The 11,026-nt window shown below is 33.1% G+C and overlaps 1 protein-coding gene across 1 annotated transcript in view; it reads left to right on the forward strand.

Moving 5' to 3' along the window:
- The first annotated feature begins 1,378 nt into the window (after window positions 1-1,378).
- LOC106458805 (putative glucose-6-phosphate 1-epimerase) overlaps window positions 1,379-11,026 on the forward strand; it is a 20,897-nt gene continuing 11,249 nt past the window's right edge. Inside the window, exons 1-4 of the mRNA XM_013918357.2 lie at window positions 1,379-1,629; window positions 4,962-5,013; window positions 5,392-5,450; window positions 6,679-6,761. Coding sequence (XP_013773811.2) covers window positions 1,485-1,629; window positions 4,962-5,013; window positions 5,392-5,450; window positions 6,679-6,761 — 339 coding nt within the window. The 5' untranslated portion in view covers window positions 1,379-1,484. The remainder of the gene's footprint in view (window positions 1,630-4,961; window positions 5,014-5,391; window positions 5,451-6,678; window positions 6,762-11,026) is intronic.

The following is an 11,026-nucleotide window of genomic DNA, read 5'->3' on the forward strand; positions in this document are numbered from 1 at the left end:
TGGATGATATTCATAATCAAGTGCATTCAAACTTAAAAACGTCTGCTGATTCCATGAAGCTATGTTATGATAAGAAATATACTGAAGTCAACTTTGTACCAGGAAGACCAAAGGGAGGTCTACTAAGTTGTCTTCTCTATGGGAAGGCCCATATGACATGGTGGATCGTTTCTCAGATGTGACTTTTCGAATAAAATGTGGTCGGCGAGGTAAGCCAGAGGTGGTGCATGCCAACAGTCTTTGGTATTATCACAGTCCAGGTCATTTCAGTTGTCACCTGAAAAAGCCACTGTTGAAGAAGGAACTCTACCCAGTTTTGAGAAGGAGAACAGTGAAGCCGTTAATGAAGTTACTACCACTGATGTGACTGCTACCGATAATGGGACATTTCCTGATGGAGCAGATGAACCCCATATGAAGCAGATGCCAATGAAATGGAGACCAGTACGGAAGAAGGTACGTCCTGTAAAATTAAGAGACTTTGTTGTATTTTAATTTTGTGTTTGTAAATTCTGTACATCTAATTAAGTTATTGTTAATTATCTATTGGTTTAATGTAAGTGGCTATTGTTCGGGACGAACAATACCAAGGAAGGGGCAGTGTTACGACAGCGTAACTCACGTGACTCTGGTAACACGTGATGAATTTCTTGAATGATCATGAATGATTGGGGACGCCCGAGTGTATTCGAGCCGCCCCCTTCGTTAGTATATAAGCCTGGCAGGGAAAGACTGCGGGATTGAATGAAAAGAGTTCCGGGTAATTTATAATTCTGTTTCGAGCTAGTGTGTGTTTTGTTATCGAGATTGTGATTTATAGCGTTTATTATAAAAGTAGGTAAGTTGAAAGTGACGAGAAACGTACTGATTGTGAAATTACTGTGTGCTAAAAGTTTGTATCGAGGAAGAATAAACTGGTTTAACCAAGAAAGGACTTGTATTACTGTAGTTTCTCGGAAAGATTTTCCACCAGAAATTTACAAACAAGTAGATTGGCAACAATATTTGTTACTCGACGTATGTAGTATAAGCAAAAAAGCGTTACTGGATGTCAGTTTTCTGCATTATTGCTATGAAAAAATAATGATATGGAACTAACCTTTTAAAATATTTAAACAAAGGGAATTTATTTTGAGAATTTAAAGTTTGTAGTGTAAACTGAAAAGTTATATTCATTGTTAAAAAAATAAAAACGATCTATTACTCCAGAAAACATAATTAATTTTATTTTCGCCAACATTTCGGCGACAAATTTGACAAACAAACATCTGATGTTCTTTTAAATGTATAACATTTGTTACATTTTTTTTAACAGATCAAAACAGGTTTGTCTGGTTAACCACCTTGTGACCTCATTTTGTATGGTTGTTGGTCACAATGAATAACTGTAAAGTGTTAAACTGTGGTTATAAGGTTGAGTTTAAAATAACATAATTCTTAGTAAAACATTTCCAAGTTTTGGATGCGAAAATATTGGTGATAATATGTCAAAACTTTTTGGGTGTTTCTTTCCCCTACTTGGACGACGGAAGCGACATCTCTCATCTGATTCAGATATGGATAGTGTCGAGGAAAAAAATGTTGTGTTAGCCGAAAGAGAAGATTCATTGTTTAAAGTTCATTTATTAGGTGAGGACGAGTAACTGTAACTAAATATTTGTGGTTGGTATATGTATGAAATAAATAATGCATAGTTTGGTATTTTTAATTAATTATTTGTAATTTTAATAAATTATATATATATATTTTTTATTTACGCCTCGGCTTAACGTTAATTTAAAATTTAAAACAAAATGTAACTGTAAGTTTAAAATAATTAAACCAATTTGATAAAATTTGTGACAGAAGTTTCGTAAATTTTATTCAGTCACTCAATTAGGATTTTGCTGGCAATGAAAACCGAAGCACAAAAACCTAGAGATTATAAACGGGTAGTTCCTTTCTTATAAAAACTTATGTTCCTGAGAAAAGAAAATCCACCTTTTCTTCTTTTTAAATTCCCAACCAAAACGTTATTTTAACTGGGCCTGGGGAAATATTCCAATATCACACACACACATATATACCTATTTTAAACTTGTAACGCAGAAGGAATAATAATAAGAATATTTAAAAAAAAGTATGTATATGGGCCCCCTAGGCTAAAGCTTAAAGACTAAAGTTATTAATATATGAATTATTTTCAACCTTTCCACTCCGATATATCACCCACAGGAAGATGCCCAATAGGGTGGTCCTTATTTTTGAAGTTTTTGATTTACAACATATCTCATCATTTTGTTCAAATACATAAAAAAGGAAGTTGCCCCAAAGTTTATCCAAAGTAACACTTAGAGGCTACTCAAGCTAGTTGAATTTTTACTTTGTACCTTGCATAATATCTGCATATTCTGAAAATTATAGAATATTTATGAATAGTTCTGGAAGGTTCTAGATTATTATGGAATATTCTATAGTATTCCACATTATTCAGAATGTTTAAGATTATTTCATATATAAATAATCCATGCTCTCACTTTTTACTTTTGGAATATTCTGTATCATATCTTAGAACTTGTCCTACCATGTGGGCCTTTGGTCCAGATATTGCAATTTTCAGTTGATTCCAGCAATCTTGGGAATACATGAACCAATTAAGGACAGTGTCAATGGGTTTGCTATAAGACAACTGTAGGTCAGGCAACCTAGATGAAAATGATTGTCGGGAGCTTCTTGAACTAGCCGTAGCCTTTCTTTGTGGTATCCTTCCACATGGAAAGGGGGAATTAATGACATCAGCATCTTTGTTATTTGAGTCTTACGGCATGGTTCACTGCTCCTGATACTATTTCTGTACCTCACTATGATTTTAACTTCCTATAATATCTTGTTAAGTGTAAGAAGGTGAACTTTGCTCCTTCAGAACCTGTTTGTCAAAAATTTGCTGGAGAACTATGGTATCTCAATGAGGAACTCATTGGGTTGGCATTCTTTAATTCAGCTGTGCCCACAGCAACAAAATGAGCAATGGTAAAGGCACTGACTGAGAAGGAAGGCATGGATGAACCTCCAAAGCACATCCAGCTGAATACAAGGAAGTCTGAGAACATGTCATCCAAAGATTTTCTCACAAAGAACACAACAGACTTCTTCAGGTACCTTGAAATTCTGTCTGGATTTCTGGATTATGACCCTGAGTCATGGGAGCTCAAAGAGGACTACAGGGAGTACATTGGTAAATGACAATGCTGAAAGTGGTGTGGCTCTTGTTGAGGAGTATAATGATATCATAACAAAGAAAAAATAACAAAAATAATTCATCTTTCAAGTTGTGCAGGATCATAGAAGATGCTTTCCTAACAGCAAAAAGCAAACAATGCAAAAGTGACTACCCATACTAAAATCACATAACTGTGCAATTATCCTATTGTACATACAATAAAATAATAATATACTTTAAATAAATAATTTATAACATAATAAACATGTTTTTATATCACACTATTTATATATAGTACCAGACCACTGCTGGCTACATGGAACTTCAACCTTAATGAGCAGCCTTTAGATATGGTCCAAAATGACAATGTTTGACATCTAATGTTTCTTTTTGTAGATTGAAACAAAATTAGAGGGTGGTAACTTTAGAATTTTTAATTTGAAGTTTTACCTGTAAATAAAGACCACCCTACTGTTTAAGCATTGACAATTTTGAACACCTGAATCAACCTTCCTCTAGTTCTACTCCTCTAATAATTTACTCAAGCCATTGAGACAGTGCTCAATAGCTGGTAGCAAGACTAATAGAATTTTAAGGTGTATTTACAGACATTGATTATAAGTAAAAAGAAATAATTGTCTCTATACAAATCAGTAGTTAGGTCACACCTGGAAATCTGTATGCAGTTTTGGTCTCCTAATTAAAGAAAGCATATTGACTTATTTGAAAGGCTCAGAGAAGGGCTACTAGGATGATTTTGGGGATAAAAAGTTTATCTTATGAGGGAAGAGGTTAAGATGTTTTATGTGAAAAGAATGGTAAGAGATGACCTTATTAAATTTACAAGATTATCTAGGGGATGGATAAGATAAAGGCCTCTAATTTCTTTGTAGGATGAGAGGATAGAATTTTAATTATTAGAAAAGACAGGCTAGGCCCCAGTTAAAACAGTTTTATTTTTCTATCATAGAGATTGGCTTAAATAATGAGTTGTCTTCAGCATTAGGGAAGGACAGCACTTTACAAGAGTTAAACAAGGGGAATCTGTAATTTCCTGAAAAATAAAGTTGTGTTTAAGTTTTTATGTCTTCTCATTTGGAAGAACCAAATGGTTTTGTGTTACCCTTATGTTATGTTGATTGTACAACAGGTTTTATTAAAAACATGAACAAGAATTATAGTGTAATTGCTAGTATTAATTTATTTTTTTGCTGACATTTCTAACCATATCCTCATTAGTATTAAGAATAAGGTTTAGAATGGCATCTCTGGTAGAGACTCTAACATACTGAGTGAGAAAACAATCATCTGTTGCTTTAAGAACTACTTCAGCCGTATGCAAAGAGACAGACTAGTCTAGGGAAGTTTGTAAAATTAATATATAAATATAAGCTTCTTTCTATTAATAGTATACTATTACTAATAACTTGAGCTGAAGGCTTATGGAGAAAAATAAACAGGATTTTTTTTCTATCATTTAAACTTTAACCAAAACACTTTCCATATTTATTCCCAATTCCAGCAGTAGTACTTCTTTCACAAGCTTTCTGATCACTTCTTTCAAGTAAAATTCTTCCTTTCTCTTATCTTGTTATACACAGTCAGTCCCTTTGAAAGGAGAAGGATTTCACGTTTAATCTTGTATGTGAATAAATGGTCAGGATAGGAATGCATCTTATGCTCGTGTAGAATACTGGATAGAGATCTGCTTTTTGAATTTTCTCTTTTACAAATGGAAAAATGAATATTAATTTTGTTTCAGGTGCAACTCTGCTTTCCTGGAAAGTTGATGATGCAGAAATCTTATTTGTAAGGTAAGGCAGAAAATCAGCACTTGATGATTTTGCAATATTTAATTTTAAATTAAATTATTTGTCAGTTATTAAGAATTTCTTCACATCATGTTATAATGTACTTAGAAATATATTTATTTTTTAAAAAAGTTATGAAAGAATAAAATTAAACTACATTTTATTCTGTATTTTTTACTGTTTATATTTATCTTAAATCATCAAGTTAATTGGGCCATTATAGTAAAAGTGATTATTTAAATAGTAGGCTTTATGTTATTTTAAAATAAATAGCTAAGTTACTTAGCTGTGCAAAAATAAATGGTGTTTTTCAGAATCATTTGTACTGAAAAAAATCAGTCATAGTGGAGCTAAAAGGTAATTGAATTTTTATTTTTTCAGTGACAAGGCAGTATTTGACAATAAAAAAGCGATAAGAGGAGGAATACCATTTGTTTTTCGTAAGTAGCTCACTGTACTGCATTTTCATATTAGTGTGAACTGTAATTAATATTATCTTCCGATCAGAGTAAGCTACCTACTTAGAACAAAACTAAAAATCAATCTGGTAATGAGTTTAGTTAATTATATATTTTTTCCTGCTTTGTTACTTATCAAACAATCTCTGTAATAAAAGTATAATATAATAATAATAATATTAGATATATTAAATAACCTAATGAATGCTGTCAATGAAAGTAACAATAAAGAAATAACGGAGTGTATATCACATACATGATACCTATGACATTGATAAAGACACTTAACAATGTATATGAATTTTTGAAAGTTATAACTCTGATATTTAAATTTTCTCATTTTTCATTGATGAATAACATTTATTAAGATTGAACTAAACACAATATTAACTTCGAATTATATTCCATCTTTACTAGAGATGAGAGTTACTAAAATATTGAGAATAGAGTTGACTGTTTAAAAAAATCAATTGTATGATACCAGTTAAAAATTAAAGTTGTTGCAACTCCTCTTCACAGTTGCTTTAAGCTGAAGTAGTTATTAGGTCAGTTGGAATTACTGAGTTAATAAAGAACAAAATCATTTCGATATATTGATTTTAGAGTCCATTTACTTTTGCTAAGTATAAAAGAGTAATAAATTTAAAGTAAGTTTTTATTTGACTTGCTATAATTCCAGAGGACTTTTTCAAATCTTAAACAGGAATAGTCTATAGAAACCCTAACTTTTGATGATTAAAGGGGAAAAAATACTTACAGTAAAGGAAACAAGTTTATCTTTTCATGTTTGGATGTCATTTTAATATATCTTGTATTTTAGTATGTTGTAAGTTAATAATCAATCCTTTAAATGCAAATCTAAGATGAATGGCCTGAAACTACATTTACAATATTTATGAAAATCCATTAAATTTTACAGTGTTTAAAAATCTTCATTTGATTATCAAGAAAAGTGATGCTTTTATCTACTGTTTACCATTCACTTTTTCAGATATATCATCAACACAATTTATTATAATTTTATTGAGTTTGTGAAAGTTTGAGCCATTTATTTATCATTGTTTTAATATTTTCTGTGTACTAGTTATTTTACTTTAAATTTCAAAAGATGATAATAGCAATTTTTAACAAACAACTATGAGTTATATATTAATGATTTATTTGTATTAATAGAGGTGTAACATTGTTTCCTTTTTGTATATCCTTGTAGCACAGTTTGGCCCCTGGAGTGCTGGACCACAACATGGTTTTGCTAGGACTTCCCACTGGAAGCTGGAGAAAGAGCCAGAGAAGGTATGCTACTGTGGTATATAAACACACCTTTCATTTTCTGATATAGTTAAGGTGATTTTGTTCTAACTGCCTTTGTTCCTTTATCATACTTTGGAGGTAACACCTTTTATGCCCATGCAAGATATGGTTGTAATACTGCACATTGTGCAAATCCGTAGATAGCCGTACCCTCCAATAGTAGGTCAGGTGATACCTTGAGATTACAACCTTGTTTATGTTCAAATGAGAAAGATCAGTCATGTGGGTAGTGCTAGTCAATCAGGGTAAATTTAATGTTACATGTTAAGTAAGAAATATTAGATTTAAACCATCTGGTACTCAGTCTTAAACAAGTCAGTTTGAAGAAAAATATTTAATCTCCAGTTAAAGCAATAGTCCAAGGTCTGTTCAAGCACATGTGCTATTTTTATGATATTAATAAAATTTATTCATTACATTTACGTTGGGTCACTTTATTTCATTTTCATGAATTAAATTATTCAAAGCAATTTAGAACTACTGTGTAATATGTATCTTGTCAAATCTCCTATTATTCAGTGGACCTATTGTTCTCAGGATAATTAGTTTGATCTGAATACGTTATGCTATTACCTTTCAAAGAAAGTTTCTGATTAATGAGATTCTTTGGAACCAGAAAAGTTAACTTTTTCTGATTCAAGTTTTTCTACCAAACCAGTATTGGAAACATTATTTATTAATGTCTTCATTAAATTAGGCTAATAAGTCATATTCATACAGTGTTTTAATAAGATAATCCAAGAGGGCCATTCCACCCCAACTTCTGTTGTGCACCTGCTTCATTCCAGATGTGAAAGTCTGACATTCTTGTATTTCAATTTGTCCCCATTTTGCATAATAGTATTTTGTGTGTGTGTGAGCTGAGAATTTTATATAATGTACAAGACTGAAATTTACTATCACATGGTTGCATTTTGTTTCATTTGCATACTACATAATATGATATGCATGTATTAAACCAAGCCTGAAATTTTCTAATCATGTCCAAGTGTCATTGAGTGAAAGTAAGAAAAAGTCTGTCTAGAGCCAAAATGAAAAATTAATTGGAAACTTAAAAAAGCTCTGTTCATTCATATTTATTGCTTTTGAGTCAAATTCTATTTATACTTATTTAATAAAACATTAACACATACATAATACTTAAAGACAACAAATGGCCAGTTTTCCCATTATTTTGAAGAAAAAAAAAGCATAAGGACTCAAATTATCCAATCTTGATCACTTAAATATTTATTGAGTCTTTCTTTAAACTCTATTAAGTCTTCTTTGTTCATTACATCTAAAGCAATGCATCCACCACATCTGAAGGCAATGCATTTCAAAGGCTTACCACCCTGTTAGAAAAGTATAACTGTCAAAGCTAATGATAACTCCCAAACTACTATTCTCACCTGGGGCCCGGCATGACCAGGTGGTTAGGGCGCTTGACTCGCAATCTGAGGGTCGCGGGTTCGAATCTCCGTCCCACCAAAAATGCGCGCCCTTTCAGCCGTGGAGGCTTTATAATGTGACGGTCAATCACACTATTCGTTGGTTAAAGAGTAGGCCAAGAGTTGGCGGTGGGTGGTGATGACTAGCTGCCTTCCCTCTAGTCTTACACTACTAAATTAGGGACGGCTAGCGCAGATAGCCCTCGTGTAGCTTTGCGCGAAATGCAAAACAAACCAAACCACATTCCATCCCTCCCCCCCTGTGGAAGGGTCTGGATTCAACACTGACACACAGTAATCAAATACAGAAACAGGAAAAGCTTGTGAAATGAAAGTTCATAACACTTAATCGTGTACGTACAATGTATAAATATTGCAAAAGAAGGAAAATTTAAATGTTAGCCTTTCATTTTTTCACTTCGTAACCAGTTAGCGTTTCGACACTTTCTTTCTAACTGGTTTTGGTCATATTTAACCATAGTATCGTTTGACAATATGCTGTCTTAGTTTTTCAACTTTCTTCTTCTGTTCGCGATTTTTTCTCCATCGATTTATCATTTTGTTTAACTTGGGAACCAGTTGTTGATTGGGTTCTTTATATTCTTTGGGCTGATATACGACATAACTCTAGCTAATCGGCCAAATCAATGTTAGTTTACAAGATTACAGAGAGTGAAGTACGACATAACTCTAGCTAATCGGCCAAATCAATGGTAGTTTTTCAAGAATACAGAGAGTGAAATACGACATAACTCTAGCTAATCGGCCAAATCAATGTTAGTTTTCAAGAATACAGAGAGTGAAATACGACAAAACTCTAGCTAATCGGCCAACTCAGTGTTAGATTTACAAGAATACAGAGAGTGAAATACGACATAACTCCAGCTAATCGGCCAACTCAGTGTTAGATTTACAAGAATACAGAGAGTGAAATACGACATAACTCCAGCTAATCGGCCAACTCAGTGTTAGATTTACAAGAATACAGAGAGTGAAATACGACATAACTCCAGCTAATCGGCCAACTCAGTGTTAGATTTACAAGAATACAGAGAGTGAAATACGGTATAATTCTAAGCTAATCAGTAAGACCAGTATTATATTAACACCAAGCCATTTGGTCAGATCAGTGTTGGATTTATAAGAATGTCAAGAGTGAATCATGCAATGAGTGAAACTGTAATCATAGAAGTGATGTAGCAAACTTAGAATCTAAAACCCGATCATTTCAAAATATGATAATATTAATACAAATAAAGGAAGCTTAATGTACTGGTAAGTTTCATCTTTGAAATATTTCTAAGCCTTATAAAGATCTTTCAAAATAAAATAATTTTTCCGACAGGGTATCGCCCTTATCTGATAACTTTATTTTTTTCATTTCAACTTGTAAAAAGAACGAACCGTACTCCTGAAGAAGAACGAGGCTCTCACAGAAAAGAAGAACGATTTGATTGCTGAACTAAAAAAATCGAGGGACATACAAGGCGTGAAAAAAATGAGGGTGGAACGCCAAAAGATAGAAGAGGAAGAGGTATGTCACTTTAAAATACGGCCCAGTTTCGAAATAACTTAAAGTGCCAAACCCTTTAAATACTCGCTTTTCATATAGTCGTTTATTTGTTGTCCATTCTAATGGTGTAATATAAAAATAAATATTGTAAAAGGAGCTTTTTTTTTACAGGATTTGATTTGAGATAACAGTCGAAAGATATTCTCTATAAGTGTAGTTTCGGTTAGTTGGTAATAATGGTACTTACAATTTACTTATCTTCTGCCCTTCCCCTGGCGGCTCAGCTGTAATCTCGAGAGCCTATAACGCTAAAATTCGGGGCTCGATCCCTGCAGTGGGTACAATATGCAGCTTTGTATTCAATAAGAAATAAGACAAGTACTTATACCTTGTCTGCGTTTTGTTCACTTGTGAGCTAAGTAGTTATGATAATATTGGTATCAAATTTTATCACCGTTGAATGCCATTTTGTTGTTTTTTCTTCTTTATTGACTTCAGATGAAAAAGAAGACAGCAGAAATAGCTCAGCAGTTTACAGCTGAACATTTTATGGACAAAGTTCCAGAAAATGACGCTAGCGGATTCCCCATTCCGCCATGGAAAAGACAAATGTTGGCAAAGAAAGCTGCCGAAAGTGCTAAAAAAGAAGCAGAAGAACAAAGATTGGTAAGGAAACTCCGATTTGAGGTATTCTGAACACAGGTATAATTCCTGTAAAACAAAAAAACTGTATATGTACAGTCTGTATAACCACAGACAGTGAGCTGTTAGGCGTTCCTCTCAAGATAAATTATTGATAATGATATTGATTACCTAGTTGGTTTTTGGTTTAGCTGTTAGGTTTAATCAGTATTTAAAATGTCTATTTCAGTAATTATAATTCATGAGGATAATTCATACCTGTTTTATTTTCAAGCCGAGTACTTGTTATTTTAAACTATTAGGGTACGTGTTGCCTAGTGGTTATTGTGCCAGGCTGCGGATCTGAAGGTGCAAAGTTCGAGCCGCAATATGCCACTGAAAACTTTCCACGCCTTCAGCTGCACGTAAGTGCATTATAACCGTGCCAATCAATTCCTCTATTCTGTTAAGATTAGCTGCATAGGCGGTGGGTGCTGCTGACTTATTGTTCTCGTATTATAAGTTCCAAATGAAGAACAGCTATGTCCAAACCTTAGGAAGTTTTTTTTAACTAGCCGTTTAGCCCAGGTATTGCATAAGGTGCCGTTTCGGGATGAAAACACCAACTAACTTAAAACACATTATTATCCAGGCTATCTGTGCTCTGCCCACAGCGGGTGGCC

This window comes from Limulus polyphemus, unplaced genomic scaffold (genome assembly GCF_000517525.1).
Source record: "Limulus polyphemus unplaced genomic scaffold, Limulus_polyphemus-2.1.2 Scaffold24, whole genome shotgun sequence".
NCBI lineage: Eukaryota > Metazoa > Arthropoda > Merostomata > Xiphosura > Limulidae > Limulus > Limulus polyphemus.